General features: G+C 40.5%; 1 protein-coding gene and 1 long non-coding RNA gene across 6 annotated transcripts in view; both read left to right on the top strand.

The window, feature by feature from the left end:
• The window catches only part of nuak1b (NUAK family, SNF1-like kinase, 1b), a 38,873-nt gene extending 22,681 nt beyond the window's left edge, over positions 1-16,192 (top strand). For all 3 annotated transcript variants that reach the window (XM_057836808.1, XM_057836809.1, XM_057836807.1), the window contains 6 exons: positions 426-546; positions 6,448-6,599; positions 8,217-8,282; positions 8,372-8,491; positions 10,336-10,468; positions 11,654-16,192. In XM_057836808.1, the coding sequence (XP_057692791.1) occupies positions 474-546; positions 6,448-6,599; positions 8,217-8,282; positions 8,372-8,491; positions 10,336-10,468; positions 11,654-12,714 (1,605 nt within the window). In that variant the 5' untranslated portion in view covers positions 426-473 and the 3' untranslated portion in view covers positions 12,715-16,192. The remainder of the gene's footprint in view (positions 1-425; positions 547-6,447; positions 6,600-8,216; positions 8,283-8,371; positions 8,492-10,335; positions 10,469-11,653) is intronic.
• Positions 16,193-19,684: 3,492 nt separating this feature from the next.
• LOC130915665 (uncharacterized) overlaps positions 19,685-27,245 on the top strand; it is a 74,806-nt gene continuing 67,245 nt past the window's right edge. For all 3 annotated transcript variants that reach the window (XR_009063116.1, XR_009063118.1, XR_009063117.1), the window contains exon 1: positions 19,685-19,819. This is a non-coding gene — a long non-coding RNA (uncharacterized LOC130915665). The remainder of the gene's footprint in view (positions 19,820-27,245) is intronic.

Raw genomic sequence — 27,245 nt, 5'->3', positions numbered from 1 at the left:
TCCATTAAAAAAAATAGTATGTAAGTCATTGCCCTGGCTTTGACAACGATAGACATCTACCGTAATTCATTTAAACTGGGAGGACTGCCCATTCATACTCATGTTTCAGTGCCATTGACGGTGCTAGAAGTCCAAACCATTTTGACTAGGATCGCTGCCAGCCACTCCCAGTCAAAATGGATTGGACGTTAAGCCCCGTCAACTGTAGCCAGTGACTTAAATGAGTGCTCTATAAAGGATTAACCTGTTGAATATGGCAGCTGATAATGTGTTCAGGATTGCTCATACACTTCAGTCCTCTAGGTGGAAAACACCATGGTTCAAAGTATATAGTATATATCTTTTACCTCCACTATAGCTCATGATCTCACTGCCTAACTTATAGATTTTTATCAGATAAAGAGTGTTCTTTACTTTCTGCACAGGTGGCAATCAAGTCTATTCGAAAGGAGAAGATCAAGGACGAGCAGGACATGGTTCACATCCGCCGCGAAATCGAGATCATGTCATCACTCCGTCACCCGCACATCATCTCTATATATGAAGGTGAGTGTCTGAAAGCGTGCGAATGCACACGACAAATTGGCACACACACTTGAGAGCACATGAATACAAATGCACATGTTCTCCCTTGTAGGATTCTCATGTTATGATATGCAGATGTCATTTAAAAGACCGGTGAATGGGATGTTATTCATCTTATCTGCCTGCGCCTCTTAAAGTTTTCAGAGGCCTTTGTGAGCACGGATGCGTGCACGCACGTGTGTGGTGTTTAAACGTATAGGAGGTTCGGCATTCCGAGGGATTGCCTCTCCCACATCTGAGAGGTCTCATCCCCTTTCTTGATCTCTGGGCCAGACATCTGCTGACACTTAAAAGACAACTGCAGCTGGGAACCAGACTGCACTTGTGAAAGTTGCACGTGTGTCTTGTATGCATGTGTGTGTTTGCCCATATGCAACTTTGGGCTGTGTGTTTGTGTGTGAGTTGGATTGACCCCTGTCCCCCCGGCCAGCACATTGTCTGACTCCTGTCCATTGGTTATCTGTGAGAGAGAGAGGAAAGACCTGAAGTCTTACCGTGAAGCAATATCAACATCCATCTACCCCAGGAAGCAACTCTGTCGATCTCAAAACCTCCACGACAGGTTATGCTAAGTCTGCAGGTATTTGTAAAAATAAAATCTTCCTTACTTAAAAAAATGAGAGTACATTGGCTTTTTAACAAACTTCTGCTAAAGCATATATGCCGTCTGTTTTCTGAGCCAAATCTGAAGCACATTACGACACTTTCGATCCTGCACGTAGTGGAAAAGGAAAACTTTTACACGCAAATGCTGACATTTGAAATTTAAAGCACTTTTGCAGGGTCTGCAAAACCAGAGTGTAAAAGAGTCTTGTGAAAGTCTCCACCCTGAATGACATTTGCATGTGAACAAAAAGCCACAATGCATTAAAGTATAACATACTGTATATGTGTATCTAAAAATACACGTCCCCAGACTGCATCATTAGTTTTTGAATGCCCTAACCCTAGAGATTGCAATTAATGGCAATTGTCAAAGATTGGACAATTCCCATTGAATTCTTTCAACATCATAATGTAGTCCTGGCCTGGGCGCCAACCATTAAGTCACAAAGCACAGCAACGCAAGGCAGTTTCACTTGATTTGTGGCTCCTGGCTATTTTTATACCAGTGTCAACACGGCAACACGATTCTTGACAGCTGCCCTGATACAATGCCTGGCAACCAATTGTATGCCAGGCGCCAAACTGGTCGAACTACTGTCCTTTTGTTACGTTTCAAAGTCCTCAGGTTGTTATCTGTTGGACACATACAAATAAACTGCAGTGTTTATCATGGGAGCGTGCCAGCAGGCAGTCAACTGGAGGGCTAAAGTGCAGCTGCTTTATATACTCCCTAAGCGCTGTAAGTGTGACTCCACCAGAAAGTTGCTCCACTAGTGTGCACCCGCTGCATACACGTAAATGAAGCCTCCAAATTTTGTGTATCCGGCACAAAATGTGTGAAGCCAAACCACTGTATGCGAAGACAAGAGGTTTACCACACCCTTTCCACACTCACATACTGCATCCATCAGCATGCTGTGCAGCACTTTTAACAGAAGATTTGTTGTAACTCACTGCCACCTCCCCTCATTATAAAAAAAAAACACTCAAAGCTCATAGTGTTGTAAGTGCACAAATTGCCACATGCAACTAAAACGTTACTGGCGTAATTATGGTTGGACATGGAGACATTAACAAGCTGATGCCTCCAACGTCGCTTTCCATACGAGGCTTGAGCAGTTGAACAGAACAAAATGTATTACAAAACATTATAAATTGCAGTTTGATATTAAATTTGAAATAAGATAGGAATACTTGTGTCTTGTAGTCTCTTCTTACTAGTAAATACTTGTAGTCTCTTCCTTTCATCATACAAATATTTACTGTAAGTATGCATTGAATACATTCAGCTAATAGAGCTTACATAAACCAAGGACTTTCTATAATTTAAGCTCTTATGCCAAATACACCTAAATTTGTAGAGTTTTCAAGAAAACCCAGTACAAGGATGGACTCTGTTGAGCATGTTTTTTTTCTGTTTTTTTTTTTTTTTTTTTTTTTTTTTTTTTTTTTTTTTTTTTTTAGTTTTAGCTTTAATACCATATGACACCACTCGTTATGCAGGATGTTTATTTGTTTTACACATTTGATAGGGCCTGGCTTCTTTTTGCGCTTCAACAATAGGTTTTCATTAGGGGTGTGACAAAATATCGAAATGGTGATATATCGTGATACTTTGTATCCCAAAAGGTTATCGATATGCTCCTGCCAAGAATCAAGATATCGTTTTAAAAAGGTGTCAAATGTCTAAAAATAAATAATTTAAAAAAGGAACAAACAAGTTGCTACCAAAATCTTCCACTGTAATTGTGTCTCAGTTAACTCTAAGGCTGCATTGATGGTGCTTGACACCCAATCCATTTAGACTGGGTACGTTCGTTCATTCGAAACCAGAGCATTCACAGTCATTCTGCCTGATTTTCAGGGCATTTACAGGTCACTTGCTGTTCATTTTAGGGCATTTATAGGTCATTTCCTGTTGAGTTTGAGTCCCTGCCTATTCATTTGGGTGATTCCCAAGTCACTTCCTGTTCTGTCACTCAAAATAAACAGGAAGTGACCCATAAAATACCCCAAAATCAACAGGACGTAACTGAAAATCAACAGGTAAATGACCCTAGATGTCCCAAAATTACCTCATTGCCTGGCATTGACTGCCACTGACGGCCATGGACGTTCAATCCGTTTGAAGTGGGAGGGATGGCAGCGAATGAACAAATGTTCATTCGCTGCCACCCTCCCATTAGATTGCCACCCTCCCATTGGATTGGACGTCTACTAGTGATAAACCAATTCACAGCATAAGCTTGTTCTTCTGTTTATTAGGGTAGTTGTTTGTAGAATATCCTAGAATGATTTCCTAACAAATGTATCGATAATCTTTGTATCGCCATATTGTCAGATCATCGTTATCGTGAGCTTTGTATCGCAAATCGTATCTTATCATGAGGTACCAAGAGGTTCCCTCTCCTAATTTTCATTGTTCAGATGTGAGGGATGAACAAAGCCCATTTGATTGACAGTTTAGTATGATTTAGAAATCCCAAGTTATGTAAGCCAGGTATTTAGTCCAGCAACAGGGGTCAAAGGTAAACTGGAGTGCAAGCTGAGAATGTGCACATCAAGCAGTAGGTCAGGTCACGGTGCATGTCAGGCCGGGCAACGGCTCCGTCCACCAATCAGAAGGCCCGTTCTGCAGTACCCCCCCCCAACATCCAGTCTATGACTTCCTAACCGTCCAGACAGTCACAATCAGGGAGCATTACCATCATTCAGCAACTGTGTGTTTTTGCAGAGGATTATATCTTTAAAAGGACCCCGGGAAGGGGGAAAAGAGGGGGGGAGCGTGACAGGCTATGAAGGTGCTCACTCAAGGGTGCGGGAAAGCTGAGCCCCTCACCCCCAGTGACCCCGTTGTGTGGGAAAATCAAACTGCGGAATATGAAGAAACATGACTCACTTTGTTGTTGCCACCGTGTCAGTCCTTGACTTTAACACCTCAGCGTCACCAAATGACACACTAGGGCCATCCAAAAGGATGAAACTGCTTCTCACTGTATCTTTCGATATACAGTGGGGCAAATAGGTATTTAGTCAACCACCAATTGTGCAAGTTCTCCTATTTGAAAAGATTAGAGAGGCCTGTAATTGTCAACATGGGTAAACCTCAACCATGAGAGACTGAATGTGGAAAAAAACCCAGAAAATCACATTGTTTGATTTTTAAAGAATTTATTTGCAAATCATGGTGGAAAATAAGAATTTGGTCAATACCAAAAGTTCATCTCAATACTTTGTTATGTACCCTTGGTTGGCAATAACGGAGGCCAAACGTTTTCTGTAACTCTTCACAAGCTTTTCACACACTGTTGCTGGTATTTTGGCCCATTCCTCCATGCAGATCTCCTCTAGAGCAGTGATGTTTCGGGGCTGTCGTTGGGCAACATGGACTTTCAACTCCCTCCACTGATTTTCTATGGGGTTGAAATCTGGACACTGGCTAGGCCACTCCAGGACCTTGAAATGCTTCTTACGAACACACTCCATTGTTGCCCTGGCTGTGTGTTTGGGGTCATTGTCATGCTGAAAGACCCAGCCACGTCTCGTCTTCAATGCCCTTGCTGATGGAAGGAGATTTTCACTCTCTCGATCCATGGCCCCATTCATTCTTTCCTTTACACAGATCAGTCGTCCTGGTCCCTTTGCAGAAAAACAGCCCCAAAGCATGATGTTTCCACCCCCATGCTTCACAGTGTGTATGGTGTTCTTCGGATGCAATTCAGTATTCTTTCTCCTCCAAACACGAGAACTTGTGTTTCTACCAAAAGTTCTAATTTGGTTTCATCTGACCATAACACATTGTCCCAGTCCTCTTCTGGATCATCCAAATGCTTTCTAGCGAACCACAGACGGGCTTGGAAGTGTACTTTCTTCAGCGGGGGGACATGTCTGGCAGTGCAGGATTTGAGTTATTGATAGTAGCCTTTGTTACTGTGGTCCCAGCTCTCTGTAGGTCATTCACTAGGTCCCCCCGTGTGGTTCTGGGATTTTTGCTCACCGTTCTTGTTATCATTTTGACGCCACTGGGTGAGATCTTGCATGGAGCCCCAGATCGAGGGAGATTATCAGTGGTCTTGTATGTCTTCCATTTTCTAATAATTGCTCCCACAGTTGATTTCTTTACACCAAGCGATTTACCTATTGCAGATTAAGTCTTCCCAGCCTGGTGCAGGTCTACAATTTTGTCTCTGGTGTCCTTCAACAGCTCTTTGGTCTTGGCCATAGTGGAGTTTGGAGTGTGACTGACTGATGTTGTGGACAGGTGTCTATTATACCGATAATGAGTTAAAACAGGTCCCATTAATACAGGTAACGAGTGGAGCCTCGTTAGTCCTCGTTAGAACTCGTTAGACCTGTTTGACAGCCAGAAATCTTGCTTGTTTGTAGGTGACCAAATACTTATTTTCAAGTCTAATTTGGAAATAAATTATTTAAAAATCAAACAATGTGATTTTCAGTTTTTTTTTCACATTCTGTCTCTCATGGTTGAGGATTACCCATGTTGACAATTACAGACCTCTCTAATCTTTTCAAGTAGGAGAACTTGCACAATTGGTGGTTGACTAAATACTTATTTGCCTCACTGTATTTGATGTGTGCAACCCAAAGATTTTTGATTTGTTAAGAAAGTTGAATTAAAAGATGAGAAAGGCACTGTAAATTTAATGTGTAAAAAAAGGATGAACTCTTGGTGACTGTTAACGATATCATAAGTTAAATGATAATGAATGAGGAGAAAATGAGGCAGTACTCTGTGACTTACTTACTGACACCTACGCTGTGTAGTCGCACTGCATTATTGTCCAATCCTTCATACGAGCTATCAGATGAACGGCTCCGTGTCTGCGTTCGGGAATGTGCGAGGGAGTTGAGAAATGTGGTGACATGATGTTGATGTGTGATGTGTCGAGGGCATCACTTGACACGGCGGCAGAGCGTCCGTTTCAGAAATCCTTCGGCCGGTCTGTTTTCACTGACCCGCCTTCCCCAAGGAGCACTCTTGATTGAGTTAACAGTCCCTCCCTACTCTGTTGCGCCAGACGCATGAGGTGGGGTTTAGGTGGCTCAATGGGAGAAGTATGCTATTCAGATTTAAAAGGGAAATTTGTCTTTTTGACATGTACAATATATAGTCCTTTTGTCTCATCTGTTACTAATTTTTAGTGCAGAGACGCACTGTGACCAAGTGTTTTTCTGTTAATAATATTTAGTGCGGAGACACACTGTGACCAAGTGTTTTCCTGACTTGTCCCTCAGTGTTCGAGAACAAGGACAAGATCGTGATAGTTATGGAGTATGCCAGCAAGGGCGAACTGTACGACTACATCAGCGAGCGGCGGCGCCTGAGTGAGCGAGAGACGCGACACTTCTTTAGGCAGATAGTCTCCGCTGTGCACCATTGCCATAAGGTAAGGAAACATTGAAACCCACACAAACACAGTCTCCTTTTCTCTACTCTATGCTTGACGTACATCCGGACGTTGCTTTCAGGCTACAACATGTGTAACATTCACCATACACCTCCACATCGGGCTGTGCTATAGACGGTTAATCTGCAAGCCTTTACTCTGTATGCTTTTCTTGGCACATTGCTGCAAGAGAGTCATCTGTTTCTGAGTGAAGATGGAACACAGGCCAGTTTAATTCAGGCTTATACGCTCTGATTACAGCGCAACAGAAAGGCCCCCGCGTTAGTTCTGTCCTCATCTGACACACTGGTGGTGGGGGTCCTAGGATACCCCCCCAAAGCCGACCGATCTACCTTGAGAATTTGGCTCCAGCCGCGCCCATGTCAAACCCTATTTTTGCATCTCGGTAATTCCCATTAGATTTGTGGGGCTCCATTGGATGGGCTTCCCTCTTGTCAATCCTCTCCTCAGCTGGAGATAAGGATGATGTCATGGCCCCCAGATAGGCGAGTCCCTTACAAAGAATGATCGTTCATCCTTACCAGCTAATCTCAAAGTAGGCGTGGCAGCATGACTCACTGCCACAACAAGCAAGCAAACATTTCATCCTAGGATCAGCCATTCGGGCAATATCGTGCAGAACACGGTCCTATGGGAAAGTGCCGTGCAGAACACGGTCCTATGGGAAAGTGACTTAAACCACTCAGTGTTCTCAACATAGATTTTTGTTTAATCTCAGTATATTGTGAAAATATTATTTACAGAGCACAGGCTGGAAATTACAGACTGGAGGAATTACTGTATGACAAAACCACAGCAGATGTCAAAATGAAGACACTCAGAGTAGGTTTTACTTTAGGGTAAACCATCACTTATGGAACTCGAAGAATAACTGAGAAATTGCATATGAATGTTGAAAAATGGATTACCAAAACAAAAGAATGCATTGTTAGTTCCAGTGGTACCTTGATTTATGAGTGTTTAGATTTCAGGTTACAAACTGTTTGCGTGGTCAGTTTTTTGCTTGCATTGCATGCTAAAATTTTGGTGTATGAGCTAGCATCTTGTAGTGCTCCTGAATTGTCATGAATACTGAACTATAGTGGCTCTGAGGAGCAGATCGGAGCTGATCTTTTGAACACGTACTGCTCTATTCTGCTGTACTTAATTTTGACACTTTTCCACTGGCCAAAGCAGGCACTGTATGTGGTACCTGTGAAGCATGAGTCAATACACTATGATGTATCTTTTTGCCAATCACTGTGTTGCTGCTCTCAGTCTCCACTTTGCTGCAGTGGTTGGTTGTCTTGTCACTCCTCTCCTTTCAGAGAACTATTTCTCCTTCATTATTGTTGTTAGACAGATCCATTCAATACATGATGGTTTTCGCAGTTTCCGACTGTACCATTTTGAAGCGGAAAACTGTACAGGGGAAATTGAAAATAGGTGGTGTTAGAGTGTCATTGCATTGTCACTATTTTCTTGTGTGAGCTTATCTTTTTAACTTTTTTATTTATTTTTTTTTGGGTAGAAAAAGTCAAACGTCAAAAAAAAAAAAAAAAAAAAAAAAGCAAAGCCCTTTCTGTGTTACTGACTGATGTGTGTGTCTTCTTTCAGAATGGAGTGGTGCACAGGGATCTGAAACTGGAAAATGTGCTACTGGATGAAAACTGTAATATAAAGGTAACTTAAAAACAAAAATAAAAAATCTCTGATTCTTGAGCGATGGAATATCGCCACCATTCATTATTCTCTTTTGCTCATATGCACAGATTGCTGACTTTGGCCTGTCCAACCTCTACCACAAAGACAAGCTGCTTCAAACTTTTTGCGGCAGTCCCCTCTATGCTTCGCCAGAGATAGTCAACGGGAGACCATACCGCGGGCCCGAGGTGAGCGCCAATGCTGCAATAGCTATAAAAAATGTGCTTTCAAGTTTTAATTTGATAAAGCTATCATCATTGTTAGTGGCAGATCTTACTGGCTTGTTAACACCTTTCTATTCAGCAACATCACTTTTGCACAAAGAAGAGCATAGGTCTTATTTGCAGTTCTTTGATGGGATTAGCACTGGTCTGTAGCCCAAAGGAGGTCTCTGTTACAACTACGCAGTGGTGCGGTCCAAATATTGTTAGCCCCCACCATTTTGCCTTCCTTCCTTAAAATATTCTTTGATGTGAAAAAGAGGAGGATAAATGCTGTGCACCTTCCTTTACTTCAATATAATTGGATTGGAATGAGCGGCACAGGCTCAAAGAGTGCTCGTAATCACATGGGAAAATGTCTCAGAGGAGTTTTGAAAAACTTATTGTGTGATGAATCGTTAATAAAATTTTAGAATCATACTGTACGCTGTTTTGGACAAATTGAAATCTTCACAAGTTTGTACAGTCACTCAGTATGTATTGCTGTTTTGCTGTGACGTTGGTTTCTAATTAACACTTCAAATTCAAACTGATGGGCCTTGGCTAATTCGTAGCTTTCCCAAATTCACCGTGCGAAAGAGAGCAACTTAAATGAGGGCCAAAGGCGGGCAAACAATGCGATTGCTCCTCCCGCCACAAATATTTTGTTCAGCGCAGTGGCTGTGCCGAAGCACGGTATGTACTAAATTACTTCGCTTACATAAAACAAAAGATGGGAGTAAGCTTTTCCTTTTAAGTCATTGAAACCCAACCATTCCACTTAAGGGTAATTCACTATAATTTCCTTGAGAGTGCTAAAAAAACCACTGCTGTCCAATCTCAATCGAAAATTACACGTCCACGGTTAGGCTGAATCGGCCACAAATTACAGCAAAGGCAGTGTCGAAAATAGCATACAACAATAGAGCGCACACTCATTTGCCCTCGCCGATGGACCAAAAGCAAAGCAAGCGCAATGCATTCTTGGTGCAAGTCCAGCACCTTGGAGGAAGTTTCCTAACTGGGCTTATCTAATTTCCTCTTTCTAGAACTTGTGCCAGCCAGGGTTTCGGAGAAGAACATTCCTCCAATTATCTCATCCTGTCTCCCACTCAATACTGTCCAGATGCAATACTGTCACACAGGCAGATGCATTGCTAATCAGTGAATGGCAGCCAATCACTAGCAGCATCTCTGCTTGTCCCATCTACCCCACTGTCTCACGCTCCCATGTCATTCCCTGCACCTCGTCATGCCCCAGACACCAAGGCTTATGTAACCATGTACTCAGAAAGCCACATTGCATTAGGTTGGTGGTCACAAAGTACTTGTTTCTGCCTCACGGAGCAAGAGGGAGAGGAAAGGATTTATCTGCATGGAAACGATCCATTTCCCACCAGCGCACCGACGCTCATCAAAAGACTTAGCAAAAGACGTGCCGGTGAAGCATCGCAGCGTTGTCGGCTTCTCCCAGCCAATGAACGAGTGCGGAAAAGTCATTCGAGCACTTATTAACGTCAGCGTAATCTCTCAGACATAAATCAGGGGTCCGTTCTGACGCTAGGCAGAGCTGAGTTCTTTCCACAACATTTATTTTAATGCCATGAGTCATTAATCACCTAAAGACCGCTAAGTCACAGTTGCATAACGCAAAGTTCCTTAAACTAGCCACATTGATAGGTACAGTTTTTTTCTGTAGCAATTATTAACATTTTGGGTTACGGTGTCAATTACTTGTGGTTTCATGGCAGAGTTTGGTCCCTATCCCTTACAAATAGTAAGGTATACTGTTCATGCATCTAATGGGATCAATTTTTCTGGTGTTTCTTCAGGTGGACAGCTGGGCACTGGGGGTGCTGCTGTACACCCTGGTGTACGGAACCATGCCGTTCGACGGAGGCGACCACAAGAATCTTATTCGCCAGATTAGCAACGGTGAATACAAAGAGCCAACGCAATCCTCAGGTACAACAGGTTGCCCTACGAACACAAGAATAAACAAAACACTCAAAAGACTTTGCTAAACAATGAACCAGCTACGACTAGCTCCACTGTTTGTTTCTGTTTCCTGACTCTTGCGTGGTTTTTACAGTTTACTGCTGTGCTTTTTTTTTTTTTAAATCAAATGGAAAACTGAAACTTCTTCTCATTCTACTCCTGTTTTCAAGCATTTGGTACCATTTTCTTTCCTTCCTTGTCCTAATGCTGACAAAAGGAGTACAGATCCATTATGGTTGGTTTTATGACTTGGAGAACTTTGATCCAACTCCACTTTTTCTACCATTTTCATCTCTCTAATGTTTCCTAGGTGTTACATATGGACTGGTATTATGACTAGGGGTGTGACAAAATATCGAAGTGGTGATTTATCGTGATACTTTGTATCACAAAAGGTTATCGATATGCTCTTGCCAAGAATCGAGATATCGTTTTAAACAGGTGTCAATGTCTAAAATAAAAAGGAATCAACAAGTTGCAACCAAAATCATCCACCATAATAGTGTCTCAGTTAACTCTAAGGCTGCATTGACGGTGCATGACGCCGAATCCATTTAGACTGCGAACGTTCGTTCATTTGAAACCAGAGCATTCACAGTCATTCTGTTTTCATGGCATTTACATGTCATTTCCTGTTGAGTTTGAGTCACTGCCTATTCATTTTGGGTGATTCCCAGGTCACTTCCTGTTCTGTAACTCAAAATAAACAGGAAGTGACCCGTAAAATACCCCAATATCAACAGGAAGTAACTGAAAATCAACAGGTAAACCACCTTAAATAGCCCAAAATTACCTCATTGCCTGGCTTTGGCTGCCACTGACGGCCATAGACGTTCAGTCCGTTTGAAGTGGGAGGGATGGCAGCGAATGAACGAATGTTGGGCGTCTACTAGTGATAAACTCATTCCAATTCACAGCAGAAGCTTGTTTTTTTGTTTATTAGTTGTTTGTAGAATATTCTAGAATGATTTCCTGACCAATGTATCGATAATCGTTGTATCGCCATATCGTCAGATCATCGTTATCGTGAGTTTTGTATCGCAAATCGTATCGTATTGAGAGGTACCAAGAGGTTCCCACTCCTAATTGTGACATTATGTGCAATCTTTTAAATACAGTCTTAATCATTTGTAACCTTAAATTTTTGTTTAGATGCTCGGGGATTGATCCGCTGGATGCTAATGGTAAACCCCGAGCGCCGAGCCACTGTGGAGGACATCGCCAATCACTGGTGGGTGAACTGGGGCTGGAAGAACAGCGTGTGCGACTGCGACGCCCAGCGGGATCACGGCGGCTCACCTATGCTGGCCCGCTTCATCGACTGGCAGAACCGCACTGAGCCACGCGGTCCTGCCGCGGTCCCCCATCTGATGCGGCAAAGGCCCAAAAAATCGAAAAAGGAAAACGTGGAGGAGAGTGTCCAGACGCACGGTGGTGGCGAAGACAAACCGGGACTGAAGAGACCCAAAGGCATTCTGAAGACCAGGGTGGCAGGAGAGCAGCAGTCAGCCGGTGTTGATGAGGTCCAGACAACCGGGCCTGAACAGGCGGAAGGTGGCGGCGAGGCCTCGAGTCCGGATCGAGAGGAAGAAGAAACTCCTTTTGGGGGAGGCTCACCGGCAAAGATGGTGCCCACTCTGCCCAAAAAAGGCATCTTGAAAAACAACCAACAACGGGAATCAGGGTACTACTCCTCCCCCGAGCGCAGCGAGTCTTCGGAGCTCCTGGGCGGAGTCAGCATGACTCTTCTCGCCACCTCGCCGCCCAAGAGAGTCATGGGAAGAAAGGGCATCTTGAAACGCAACGGCAAGTACTCAACCTACAGCGGCCCTCCCACGGCAGCGGCACTGGCAGCCGGGGGAGCTCTCGGCGAGCCCCCTTCCGCCACCGACTCGGGACTGTCGCGCAGTCAGAGTCGACCGTCAAGCATCGTTGGGGAAGACGGCTCCACCAAGGCCGCCGAGTGGCATCCCTCCACGCCACACTCGCGCCCTAACATCCGGGCGTGCGTGTCGGCCGAGAACCTGCTTCATCTGGCCAACTTTGCGGGCTTTCAGCCTGCACCCCCCACTCTTCAGGGTCCCAAATTCGGCCGCAGCCCCAGAAGCAAAGGCTCCCCGCAGGACAATGGCAGCTTCTCGTTGCTGGGGGATCTGGAGGACATGACTCAGGTGTACCAGCAAGCCCTGGACATCAGCAGCAACCTCACCTAAAATAAGGGACAGGAAGCACAACTTTGCATGTTATGTGTGTGTGTTTATAAGGCATTAACGACCAGTGTGTCACTGGGATACATATTTTGTGAGGTTTTCCAAATGGGGCTGAAATCTTGATGGAATTGTCAGGCAAACACACACACAAAAACATTCAAAGGTGCGCTATAGAAGTATATTGCTGCCACACTGAAATAAAAAGCTGGGTAGGATGTAACGACATGAAGAAAATTAAACTTACACCATTTTACATCATAACAAACCTAGATTATATCACATTGTAACATAAAGTGAGTGGGCCAACTCAGCTTTTACTGTTTTACAGTTTTATACCTGCTCCTAAAGGTGTAGTGTAACAGTGGCCTAAGTCCAAACACCTTTTAAATCTTTCAATGATTCATGAAAGATGATAAATCACATTAACTTAACATGCAGAAGCATAGGCGCCCAAGCTAAAAACACTGAGTGCAACACTCTAAAGTAGGAACTTTCGCTTTCACCAGAAAGAGATGCCTCTGCTTTCATTTCATTTTTAGCATAAATATTAAAAATGGAGTAAGCCCATAATAGTTCTCATTGACTTGTAAGAAGCCTTCCATAAGAACACTTATTTAAAAGGATCAGATCAGTTTTGTTTTCCGGTACAACTTCAAAAAATCCTTTTTAGAGTATGAATACTGATATGATGTTATAACAAAAGCTAATACTGACGCTTAGTCATCCTTCGTTTGTGTGGCAGCAATACGCTCCCATAGTGTACAAACTTAAGTGTACTTCTCAGGCCAGTGGAAAATACTGTATGTCAGGTATTTAGTGAACAGAATCACGCACACACAACGCCACCCAAGTGTGCTTCTTGGACCCGCTCTCCTGCCGTGTCCACTTTGCCACCTCGCTGCGCTTCAACGTTAACACACTCGATGAGAAGCGCACCCCCTACCCCTCAAAAAAAAAAAAAAAAATTGGATCGATGGTTTACAAAAGCACCTTAAAAAAAAGCACATAGGCTTTTGGGATCTTGACTTCCTTTTTATTATCTCTTTTTGGAAGCCAGGATTTAAAAAAAAAACAAAACAAAAAGAAACAAGCCAGGGTCTTATTCCAAAAAACTTGCTGATTTATTTATTAATATTTGCATCGCATTTTTGTTGTTGTTGTGCAAAACTTGATGGGCGTTTCCTGTTACTGGAGTCCAAACTCTTTTCTGTGCGGAAAATACAAGTGGAGTTATTATTGTTAAAACCAATTCTATATCGCTATGTCTGCATTGTGTCTGTGTTGTAGGGGTGGGAAGCAGGTGCAATACATCCCAATACCAATGGAATTCTGAAAGGGAGAAAAAATTTTATGCATAAGAACCACCTGTTATCCATATTATACCCCAACATAATTGTGTATGGCGGTTGACAGGGAATACGTAGGAAATGATTGCCTTTCAAATGCATAATACAACATTTTCTTTACAGTTTCCAGCAAAGCCAAGCCAAATTGTGTTTATTTTGTACACGGGTTTAGACACACTTGCCTGTGTTCTTTTGTTCGAGTTGTGTGACTGCCCCTACAGGACTGGAGGTGTACCACATATTATCTGCCGTATTTCTTTATGTAAGTTCATGATTAACACATGAGCTAGTATAGTTTTTATAAAGCTTGTACCATGAGCGTGGTTAATTTTCAGACCCAAAGTGCCGTCATTACACCTAAACCAGTGGTGCGCAACCTGTAACCACGGTAGTGTTTAAACTGGTCTAACATGCCATTTTAAAACAAAACCTCAGAGGAAAAATATTGGTCATCATATTGTAGTCTTGATGTTGAGATCTAGAATGGGCTGATTTCACGTTTTGTCTTTCTTGCCAGAGAGTTTTTAAAAGTTTATGGCTGACTCCAAGTTTAATGCAGTAGTGGTCTGAGTCCAGACATTGGTCAACTTAGTACTTCACAAAAAATATTTACTAAACTGCAGATTTACTGACACCCATGATGAAATACATAAGCATCAGGGCTAAACTTGAGCACACTCTAGTTCTCATTTGCTTATTTTTCCGATTAATTTACGCTCTGAGCTAAGCTAGGCCAAGCTACCAGGTGGTTTGCTTAAACCTTCTGCTGACAATGCCAAACTTTGGGCCACGCCGAGCACAGGTGGGGGTGCCGTCATCCATCTGTGTACATTCATGGACCGCAAAGTCGAGTGGACACATTTAGAAAGCTATTTTTTGAAAAGGATGTTGATTTGAGAGTAGAGAGGGAAGTGAAAAGAGAGGAGAAGATTATTTAAGGATTTGTTTTCTGTAGAAGGACTTGTAGTAGGTGGAAATGGATTAGTAAAAGTGAGAAAGTAGACGGAATGTTCTACCAAAGATGTGAGCAAGCGTTGACATAATTTACGGGAGCGAGGGAGTGACGAGAGCCCTCCGGGAATCCCCCGCCGCTGCAGGCATATGAAATCATTGGAGTTACCTCACATTTTGTTGTGTCCCCACCTTCACCTGGCAGCTGTTGATACAGCTTTAAAACTGTAAATAGTACATTTTTGATTGACACAAAGTCTAAAACATTTGGTAAGGATGTGGCTGGGAAAACAAGTGGTGAAGGCGAGGATATCAATCATGCTTTGAATGAATGTTACTGATTTAAACGAAGGCTCCCGGGGTACTGCCCCACATACCCTAAAAAAAAAAAAAAACATCAAAGACACATTGCGTATTGTATTGCATTCAATTGCCTTTTTTGTATTTTTAATATTATTGTTAACTGGATTTACAGTGATCAGATTATACTATGTTAGTATTTTTCTTTTATTATGCTTCTGTTTTTGATTTTGCAAAATATAAGAACTTTTACATTAAATTAGGTAAATTTGGTCAGTTTTCCACTCTTTGTTGGGTCACTATCATCTTGAATAAACCAAAAAAAGGAAAAGGAAAAAGTATTTACCAAAGCGCACGTGTCCAAAATGCTGTAAGAAAATAATGACAATGACAACGTGTGATGATGAAACTGGAATATCATCTGTCAGTGAGCTGGAAGTGGAGTCATAGGAAAACTTGACTGGATATTGTTATGACAATAATAAGAATAAAGTAGTATTATGTTATTTAAGTATTCTTTTTTTTCCATGTGGCTGATTACTCTTGTTGCCATGATTTTTATTTTATTTTATTTTTTCTTGATCCTGGACTGCCAATGTTAATTAAGGTGTGTGTGCCTTTGGTATCTTTTATGTACTTTTTTTTTTGATAATGCAAATGATTATCAATGTGGTTTTATACTTCTATTTATTGGTGATCAAGCCATTTACGATCATGCCTTTCGGTCTGTTTTTGGAAACAATGCTTGTTTCAAGTCCGTATCATCTCATTGTGAAGGCAACGAATTGAATTGAACAACTCCTGTAAATTTCTTAATTTTTCAGTCATGTTGAAGCACAAAATCTGCAGTGCTGTAACAACAAATTACAAATCATTAAACACATCTGGACATCACATTGTTGTATTGCCTTTCTTCATTTGTCCCGAAATACCGAAGTGGCCCAGGAATATGCATTTTCTTTCCTAAAATAGAAAATACATAATGGAAATACTCTACATTTCTCTTGTGTGGTTTTCCCTTATTGCTCTTATTAATTATGGGTCGTGGGTCATTACACACATAAAGCAGACCAGTACTGTTTCTTATAAATTCCTCGGTTGAAATTAGTCAAAGTTTCCATACAGTCCCAGCAGCAGATGAAGAATTAAACTGATATTAGCAAGTCAACATTCTTTTCTAACCCGAAGAAGAAAAAAATAACTGTTTTCTTAACATAGGTGGCAAATTTAGCTCTTGTCCTGCCACTCTTAAAATGATGTCATAATAAGGGAGGACCTTTCATAGGTGAAAGTGCAAAATTATCCCTCTATTACCATCTATGGCAGGGGTCCCCAAACTTTTTCCTGTGAGGGCCACATAACCCTTCTCTTCTCTGATGAGGGGCCGGGGTCAGTTTGTAACAGAAAAAGTGTGACGATTGCAGGAGTGCCTAAATGTAAAAATATTGTTTTTCAGAAAGCCACAATCAAATAACCCTTTCTGGATTCTTCACGGAACCAAAGTAAATAAAATAAAAATGATATAATATAATATAGTATAATATAATATAATTAGGTCTGTCAAACGATTAAAATTTTTAAGCGAGTTAATCACAGCTTAAAAATTAATCGTAATTAATCGCAATTCAAACATCTCTAAAATATGCCTTTTTTTTCTGTAAATTATTGTTGGAATGGAAAGATAAGACACAAGACGGATATATACATTCAACATACTGTACATAAGTACTGTATTTGTTTATTATAACAATAAATCAACAAGATGGCATTAACATTAATATTCTGTCAAAGCAATCCCTGGATAGAACGACTTGTAGTTCTTAAAAGATAGATTTTAGTACAAATTATAGAAATTTTATGTTAAAACCCCTCTTAATGTTTTCGTTTTAATAAAATTGGTAAAATTTTCAATCAAAAAAATTAACTACTAGCTCACCATTGTTGATGTCAAGAATTACACAATGCTCATGGTGCATAAAATCAGTCGCACCCAAGCGCCAGCAGAGGGAGACAAAAAACACAAGTAACAAGTGGACATGACACTGCTGTCATTTTAATCTGTTTGAGCGGGGCATATGCGTTAATTGCGTCAAATATTTTAACGTGATTAATGAAAAAAATTAATTACCGCCCGTTAACGCGATAACTTTGACAGCCCTTAATATAATATAATATAATACAATATAATATAATCAGGGGTGCACATAATTTTTTTGCCCAGGTTCTCAGAGGAGGACCTGGAGATGTGACTTGGTCCTCATTGAGCTTGAGAGCCGACCCAACTGATGCGATAAATTTATGACAAGCTTTACTTAGAGCCAATTAACTTTGATTAATTATATTAACAGTTAATGCTTGATTAACATCAACTGGCACAACAAAATTGCCATTACTTTGAAGTGAAATGTAAAGAAATAAACATAAAAGCACCAATTCAAAATAAAGGGCATTATGCGGCTCCCACATTAACTCCAAGCCTTTTTAAAAGTGGGATGTCCTCCTCATAAGACCTCATTGAACGTGTATGTTTAGCTTTGTAAAATGAGAGCAAAAACACGTTTGTCAGTGCATGTCGCTGTTCATTACCTTTATTCCGCCCTATTCCGCCAAATGTCCATAGGGCGAGTGGGGTCCTGTTTGACATCGATAGTTTGCTTAATTGCCACATGCTCTCTGTTTTTTTCGTGCTTTTCAAAGTTTGGATGGCTGAAATTCTTTGACCCTACATAAAATGCGTTGCTCTAATCGGCGACATTGGGATTCTCACGGCACATTTTGTACCGCATTTCCGTGCGAGCATCATTCACTTCTAGCCATGGTACCTCCTGTAGCCACTTTTCAGCAAAAGTCCTTTTTTTCGGTAGCTCCGGTGACGTCTCTGTCGTCTGTCTGTCTTTTGACGGGGGAACACGGAAGTAATTACTCAGTGTGGCCTGCCTCATCGACATTTTGAGAAGTTATTTTCTCGTGTCCGCCGCAAATAGTGGTCAGCCATCGGTACGCAAAAGCGTATGGAAGCCGTTGAGGGCCAGCGCGTTTGTCTACGTCCAGTACGCATGTGCGGACCACTTATGTGCACCCCTGAATATAATATAATATAATATAATATCATGTAATATAATATAATATAATAATACTGTATTAATTAAATAGATAATAACCAAATAACCATTGCTCAGTTCTTCATAGAAAAAAGCCAGGACATAAATAACTCTATTGAAAAAAAAAAAAAAAAAAAAAATTTTTTTTTTTTTTTTTTTTTTTTTTTTTTTTTGTTCAGGGGGCCGGACCAAATGTGGCTGCGGGCCGTATCCGGCCCGCGGGCCGTAGTTTGGGGACCCCTGATCTATGGTATATTCCTGCCTAAATAAACCAATGCAATCCTGATACCACGCACATATAGTGTATAATTCCTATATTTCCATTACCTATTTGTGATTGTTACGAAGTGGCTGCAATTTATTGTATATACAGTGACACAAGTATGATGAAAAGCATTTTTCATATCTAGAAATATGTTCTTCTTGTCAACATTACAACATTACCTCACGATACGATACGATTTGCGATACAAAGCTCACGATAACGATGATCTGTCTATACAACGATTATCGATACATTGGTCAGGAAATCCTTCTAGGATATTCTACAACCAACTAATAAACAGAAAAACAAGCTTCTGCTGTGAATTGGAATGAGTTTATCACTAGTGGACGTCCAATCAGTTTGAACTGGGAACATTCGTTCATTCGCTGCCAGCCCTCCCACTTCAAACAGATTGAACGTCTATGGCTGTTAGTGGCAGCCAATGCCAGGCAATGAGGTCATTTTGTGCCATTTAAGGTCATATACCTGTTGATTTTCAGTTACTTCCATTTGATTTTGGGGTATTTTATGGGTCACTTCCTGTTGATTTTGAGTTACAGAACAGGAAGTGACCTGGGAATCACCCAAATGAATAGGCAGTGACTCAAACTCAACAGGAAATGACCTGTAAATGCCCTAAAATGAACAGCAAGTAACCTGTAAATGCCCTGAAAATCGGACAGAATGACTAAATCCCAGTCTAAATGGATTGGGCGTCAAGCACCGTCAATGCAGCCTTAGCGTTAATTGAGACACTATTACGGTGGAAGATTTTGATGGCAACTTGTGGGTTCTTTTTTTTTTTTTTTTCAGACATTGACACCTTTTTAAAACGATATTTCGATTCTTGGCAGGAACATATCGATAAACTTTTGAAATATAAAGTATCACGATATATCACCATTTCGATATATTGTCACACCCCTATTACAGTGTGTGTGCTCAGATAAAAATTCCCAGCATTGGGGCAGCCTTTGCTGGAACTAATCAAAAGTGTTGCAGATACCTGGGGAATATTTTAACCAGTGCACCAGGAGGGCAACCAGGAAAATTAACATTGTGGATTGAAAAAACAACAACTCATTTTTAGTAGTTTACAGGAGTGTCTCAGACAGTAGGCCTACACCCTCAATTTCCCACAGAAGGTAAAGTTGACTGAATGTCTTCTTTTGTGCTTGTTTAAAAAAAATAGTTTCAGTTAGTGTTGGTTAACTTTTTGCCAGCTGAAGCACATTAATCACTGCCATAATTACCTACTGCCACATTGACACTGTGTTTGCTTGCATAAATGCAGCTGTGTTTTTTTTTTTCTTTTAAAGGTTCAATCTTAAAATTGCCAGAGTAATCAAATGTTTAAATTAAAATGTAAAGCAGTACCGTGCAATACTTTAACTGGACAGTTCATTGGTACGTTAGCTTCTAAAGCTAGCCAGTTAAGGATTACTAAGTTTTCTTGTTTATCTGTTTTAATATGGACTTGCATGTTTGCATCGGCGGCTCAAGATAGACTCTGTAAGTCATCAAGTAGCATTTTATGAACCAAAAAAACTTTGAATCCATTGTCTTAGGGGATCCAATCTATTTTATGTTTTACAAGAAGGAACACAAGCGTGAATTATAGACTGTTAAGTTAGCTTTTAGAGCTAGCCTGTTGCTATTAGCCAAGTTTCAAAGTAAGTTTTTCATGTGTTATGTTGGGTTTCATATCTTTTGTACTTGTGTGATTGATTACACACAAAGCAATTGTTGCTCGTATATTCAATGAAAATGTATGTTTGAGCTTGACATTGGCCCACATTATTGTATTTGGGGGTGCAGCACACCGAGCACCAAACACGACCACGTTCTGGTTCTGAGGGGAAAAAAAACAGGATTAGGATTTTTTTTTAAAGGGAGTTGTAGGGGGAAAACACTGCTGCTGCTGCTGCTCCTGTCGGGTTAATTTGATCCACATTTTTGCAAAAGGGGGAGTGAGTAGGTGGCTGGAAGTGCTGTGGTCTCTTTGAGGAGCTGATGATTTGGACAGCTCTGCCTTCTTTGTACAAGCGGCACAAGCACGCTTCTTGGAAGAAAAATTAGTGGCACAGTCGACAAAAAGCGAAAACAGAGTAAGGAACTGTTTTTATGTGTAGTGGTCAGTCCGATGTACAGTATACATTGCTGTGGGGCCTTTGATGTTTTTCCCATAAGAAGTGGCAAAATTTCACAGAACTCAGTGTGGAGTTAGCAATAACGCTATGGGTAGCACAAACCCCTCAAGTAAATGACTATTTCCATTAGAGCTGAAACGAGTACTCGAGCAACTCGAGTAACTCGAGTTTAAAAACTGATCCGAGTAATTTTATTCACCTCGAGTAATCCTTTATTTTGACAGCTCTAAGCATCACGTTTTGCTAGGACTACTTTTAATGCGGGACAACGCGCTGTCACGTGCGGAGAGGAAGAAGGGGGGGGAAAAAAACTTACCGCAGCCGACAGCCGCCACAAACGACGCCGACGTTGCTAAATACTAGCCCGCACAATGCTACATTGGTAACAGGTAGCGTCTGGTGCGTCTCATAGAGATCACATGTATGTTGAACTAGATGCGAATTGACAAACTCGGCTGCGTCTGGGCAGCGTTTGTAAACAGCCGCCATCTTAAAGCAGTACATCGCTAAGCGCTAATAAAGAGCGCTAAGTGCTAATAAATAAGATTAACGTTACTGTCGCTACTAGCTCACGTAACGTTAGCCCTGCGGAGGGCTAGGTTTCAATTAATTATGACCACTGTCGATGCGTGGCTAACGTGTCTTACATACAGGCTTTAACATAACATAGCATTGTGGAGTGATCAGGGTGTAAAATAAAAACTCAATAATGCTAACTATCAATTTTAGCTCAGTAGTCATTGCTGGATAAAACACCAAGTAGCACTGGTCCCTAATGTGCTCCAATACAGCCTGTATCATACATTTATTTTGAACACTGCAAAAACTCAAAATCCTATCAGGACTTACAGTTTAGACTAACTTAAAACTTAACTAGAACTTAAAAATGGCTTGACACAAAGAGAAATTCAATTGAAACACGTGGGGAAAAAATCCTAACTTTTAAGTGATGTGTGTTATCAAGCGTAACGGCCTTTTTAGGTAAGATATACATATATATATATATATATATATATATATATATATATATATATTTTTTTTTATAAGATCTAAAAGTTTTTTGAGTGACAGCAGTGAATTAGTCTTTTTTTTTTATTCTAGTTACATCTGAGATGCAATTGTTGGCTGTTTTCAACAATATACATCGAAAATAAAGACATTGATTGACTGAAAATGGTTCAAGATTAGATGAAATGTCTTGTTTTCTCATGTATATGTATAATTGCTCTTCACCTAAAAATATATTTGTTTTATCCGATTACTCGATTAATCGATAGAATTTTCAGTCGATTACTCGATTACTAAAATATTCGATAGCTGCAGCCCTAATTTCCATATCATCTGAACGCGTTTCCTTTCATATTGTGATTTTAACTACTTGGTTTCTCCATCGTTTTTATTTAAAATCTGGTTTGTATACAATGGCATCTACCATTGCATATCAGCATCAAGCTAACTAGTGCTTAAAAAATGAACTCCAATGCCCAATATATGTAATTTTATTTGTTATGTGTGTTTACGGTTTACCTCACCTGGAGTGTGACAAACCGCCTGAAAACCATCCACATTGGACTATTTTTTAGGGACTGTTCCAAATCTGCCAAACAAGTCAGTTTGCATCTGCATAATTTCAATTGGGACAGGGCTGTTTGATCTAAAAAAAAAAAAAAGTTCCGATCTTCAATCTTGATCTTAAAATCACACAACCACCAGATTGCCGGTGCCAAGATTAGCAATCAGGAAGCATAGAATAAGATGTCAGTATATCCACATTTACAGCTGATCTACATAATACTGGGTTGTCCCCCATAGCAAAGCAAAATTGAAGATGCATTGCCAGAAATTTATACGCTCTACACCGCCTAATCACGTTTCATTTCGACTTACCTTCCCTCGTCTCTCTCCTCGCCGGTGTGGCACATTTTGGCCCGTTTTTCCCCCCCCTACTCTCGCCTCGTCTCATCCCCTCTTCCCTGTTTCTTCTGCTTTTGCTGCTCGTTTTGTGAAATGTCAACAGTGCTGTCAAGCTCATTAATCTTCCTCTCAAATTTGTTCCTCGTTCAAATTGAAAGGGTTGAACAGATAAATGGTAAATGGTGTTATACTTGTATAGCGCTTTTCCACCTTTCAAGGCGCTCAAAGCACTTTACACTACATCGCCATCCATCTACTGGTGACACAGCACCAGGAGCAATGTGGGGTTCAGCATCTTGCTCAAGGATACTTAGGCGAGTACATCAGGGCAGAGAATCGAACCCACAACCTCTGGGTTGGGGTACAACTACTCTACCACTGTGGCTCAGTGGTTTATGTCGCTAGAGGTTTATGTCGCTAGAGTCATACTCTGGAAGCCCGGCAGCGTAACCATGTGACGTCATCGCCCTGTGACGTCGACGACAATGGCAACCTACTAGTTAAAACTAATTTTACAAATTGTATATAAACGAAAACATCAAGAGGGGTTTCGACTTTCGATATCAGATTATTTGAACACATAATAAGGTTTATCTTTTAAGAACTACAAGTCTTTCTATCCTTGGATCCCTTTAAAGTTTGATCTTGCCAGAGATGCTTGGAAGCCGAAACTTCAAAGCACCACATGCGTCCATCATCGTTCAACTTGTTAAACAGTTGCTGTGACAACAAATGAGCATCTTGAGCGGATTTGAGTGGACTCACTCTATGAAGCATTTAATAAGAAACACATTTTTCGACTCTATTCTTGTTTTAAAATAATTCGGTGGGACAGTAACACGTTTAAAACTTATAATTATTACATTTGAAGCACTTAAAAAAACATTTATCAAAATATGTTGATATATTTTTTTTTTATAATTTGGGGGAAAAAAGTGAAAAAATGTCTTATATGTATCTCTTTTCAATGCTAAATCTGAATAAATACCATTGAACAAACATGGGGGGGGGGACGCTACTTCACGGTTTTTCACTTATCGCGGCGGGTTCTGGTCCCCATTGATGGCGAAAAACGAAGGATCACTGTAGTTGTTAGCAACACGTTGTTTGAAGAGGTACTTTGTTTAAAGTACAAGTAGCCGTAATAGGTTGTGGTACCCCTTCTCATTCAACAATATAACTAAGCACTTTGGACAGGAACAGTGAAACCACTTTTTAATTTTGAATGCACTTTAATCCAATCCAATGTGATGTAATGCAGCAATCCATCTTGAAGAAAGTGCATAACATTTTGTTACTCTAAGAGATTGTCTGTCAGTCATGTGTATAAAAAAAGTCAGAATAAACATGTCTGTTAGGCAACAAAAACAAGAGCAGAAAATGAAAAAAAGAACTTTGAGCAGCTGCACTCGTGACACTGATATGATCTGAGTTTCAAAGGAGAGCCTTTTTTTTCTTCTTTTTCATGTCTTCAGAAAAATATGTCTGCTTCACTTTTTGACCTTTAAAATAAAGTCCATCTGCGCCGAGCCTCTCAACTTCTCCCATCTCCCATTGCCATCTGTAAAAGGGTGAATTTGCAGGAGACGGCGCACCCCCCCAAAAAAGAAGCCCAAATCATCCCCCCTTATTTCCGAGTAGGCTCCCAACTCCTTTAATGTGACTTTTCCATTGCATCGTGCACATGAGCGTAATTTACGAGTGAGAGAGACACGGGGGACTCCCTTGCACTCTTTTAAAAGTCATTGATTGTGATTGTGAATCTGTGATATACGGTGGCCCTGAAGTGCAAAACACAACGGCAAATCAAAAAACAAAACGGCAAATTCAAAAACAAAATGGCAAATTAAAAAATAAAACGGCAAATTCAAATACACAACGACAAATCGGAAAACACAACGGCAAATTCAAAAACAAAATGGCAAATTAAAAAATAAAACGGCAAATTCAAATACACAACGACAAATCGGAAAACACAACGGCAAATTCAGAATGCTTCTGGTGTGGTATTTGAAAATGAGCATTACCAAAGATGTGAACGTGACGATTCGTCCAGTCAGCGATTAGTGTACTTTTTGACTGATACCTAGTCCTACCTTTTCCCGGTTATTTAATATAATTTTTAAAAAATTTGCCATTGTGTTTTCTGTTTTGTTATCAGTGTTGTCAGTAACGCGTTAACGCTAATACTGCTCTTGAGTTTGGGAGTGACATCACATCTCACGTTTTCTCATCGGAAAAAAACGGGTCACGTGTATTACCATGCTGTGTGCGCGCCATCTGCCACGGTGGTCAACAACATAGCCTGGGTACCTTGTCAGAATATACCACAAACGGCTGCATTTGCTCAATGGAAATACAGCCATTACTTCACATTACCGTCCAGTAAAGATGACAAAAATATCTCCGTGTGTTGCAAATTCTACGCTGGCTCAGAAGGACTGTCGACCGCTAAAAACTCGACATCCAATTCAACAAGGAAGCACTTGGAATTACAGCACAACGCGAAAAAACTCGAAACAAAGCCGACAGGTTACGAGACAGCCAGCATTTCTACAGTTTGTAACCAGCCTTCATAATATGTGTAATTATGTACATTTTATAGTTAGAGTTTGTAACCATAGGTGGAGTTTGACATTTGTGGGACTGGGGGAGAAGCATGTTGAAGACTCTGAAACAAAAGTCAAAAGTTTGGACACACTTCATCAATTTTGCGTTTTATATATTTTCACTACTATTGTAAAGTCTCACTGAAGACATCAAAACTATGAACGAACATGTGGAATGGCAAAAAAAAGTTAAATAACTGAAAACAGGTTTTGTATTCTAACATTGTTCAAAGTATCCACCTTTCAGGTTTCTCCAAACTTTTGGCCAATAGTGTGTGTGTGTGTGTGTGTGTGTGTGTATATATATATATATATATATATATATATATACACACACACACACACACATCTTGACACTGTTCAAGTTCAATCAACTGTTCAAGGTGTTGTTGGTAGCATTTGAAAGCTTAGGTTTAAAGAAATTCTAAATATCCATCTTGCCGCCTCTGGTGTAGTTTTGGCTAAGCAAAGCAAAGGATCGTCTCCAAGGTGCTAGTCACATGATCTGTTCGAAAAATGATTTTGACCTATTATGAAAACTGTACATTGTAGGATTTTTGTTCATTAATTTTTGTTGTTTGTTTTATTGCTTTACAACTTTAGTAGACAACATTTTAAAGGCTAGTTCTTTATTTCAAAGGGGAAGTTCAGAATTTTTTACATTAGGCTTAATCTTGGTGTTAGCGGAGGTTTAATTAGTCGTTGGAGTTGATTTAAACAGATTTCGTGCAGTTTGTCGGTTATTTGTTAGTTTTAGGGCTCCGGAATGGCTAAGCTAGGGCGAGTCAGTGGTGGTTGAAATCAACTCCATCGACTAATTAAACTAGGGCTGCAGCTATCGAATATTTTAGTAATCGAGTAATCGACTGAAGATTCTATCGATTAATCGAGTAATCGGATAAAACAAATATATTTTTAGGTGAAGAGCAATTATAAATATACATGAGAAAACAAGACATTTCATCTAATCTTGAACCATTTTCAGTCAATCAATGTCTTTATTTTCGATGTATATTGTAGCTAGAATTAAAAAAAAAAAAAAGACTAATTCACTGCTTTCACTCAAAAAGCTTTTAGATCTTATTAAAAAAAAATATATATATATATATATATATATTACCTAAAAATGCCGTTACGCTTGATAACACACATCACTTAAAAGTTAGGATTTTTTCCCACGTGTTTCAATTGAATTTCTCTTTGTGTCAAGCCATTTTTAAGTTCTAGTTAAGTTTTAAGTTAGTCTAAACTGTAAGTCCTGATAGGATTTTGAGTTTTTGCAGTGTTTAAAATAAATGTATGATACAGGCTGTACTGGAGCACATTAGGGACCAGTGCTACTTGGTGTTTTATCCAGCAATGACTACTGAGCTAAAATTGATAGTTAGCATGATTAAGTTTTTATTTTACACCCTCATCACTCCACAATGCTATGTTATGTTAAAGCCTGTATGTAAGACACGTTAGCCACGCAACGACAGTGGTCATAATTAATTGAAACCTAGTCCTCCGCAGGGCTAACTTTACGTGAGCTAGTAGCGACAGTAACGTTAATCTTATATATTAGCGCTTAGCGCTGTACTGCTTTAAGATGGCGGCTGTTTGATAACGCTGCCCAGACGCGGCCGAGTCTGTCATTGCGCATCTAGTTCAACATACATGTGATCTTTATGAGACGCATCAGACGCTAGCTGTTACCAACTTAGCATCGTGCGGGCTAGTATTTGGCAACGTCGGCGTCGTTTGTGGCGGCTGTCAGCTGCAGTAAGTTTTTTTTTTTTCCCTTCTTCCTCTCCGCACGTGACAGCGCGTTGTCCCGCATTAAAAGTAGTCCGAGCAAAACGTGATGCTTAGAGCTGTCAAAATAAAGGATTACTCGAGGTGAATAAAATTACTCG

This window comes from Corythoichthys intestinalis, chromosome 5 (genome assembly GCF_030265065.1).
Source record: "Corythoichthys intestinalis isolate RoL2023-P3 chromosome 5, ASM3026506v1, whole genome shotgun sequence".
NCBI lineage: Eukaryota > Metazoa > Chordata > Actinopteri > Syngnathiformes > Syngnathidae > Corythoichthys > Corythoichthys intestinalis.
Note: the sequence above shows the minus strand (reverse complement) of the source record. Positions and strands in the feature narration are given on the sequence as shown.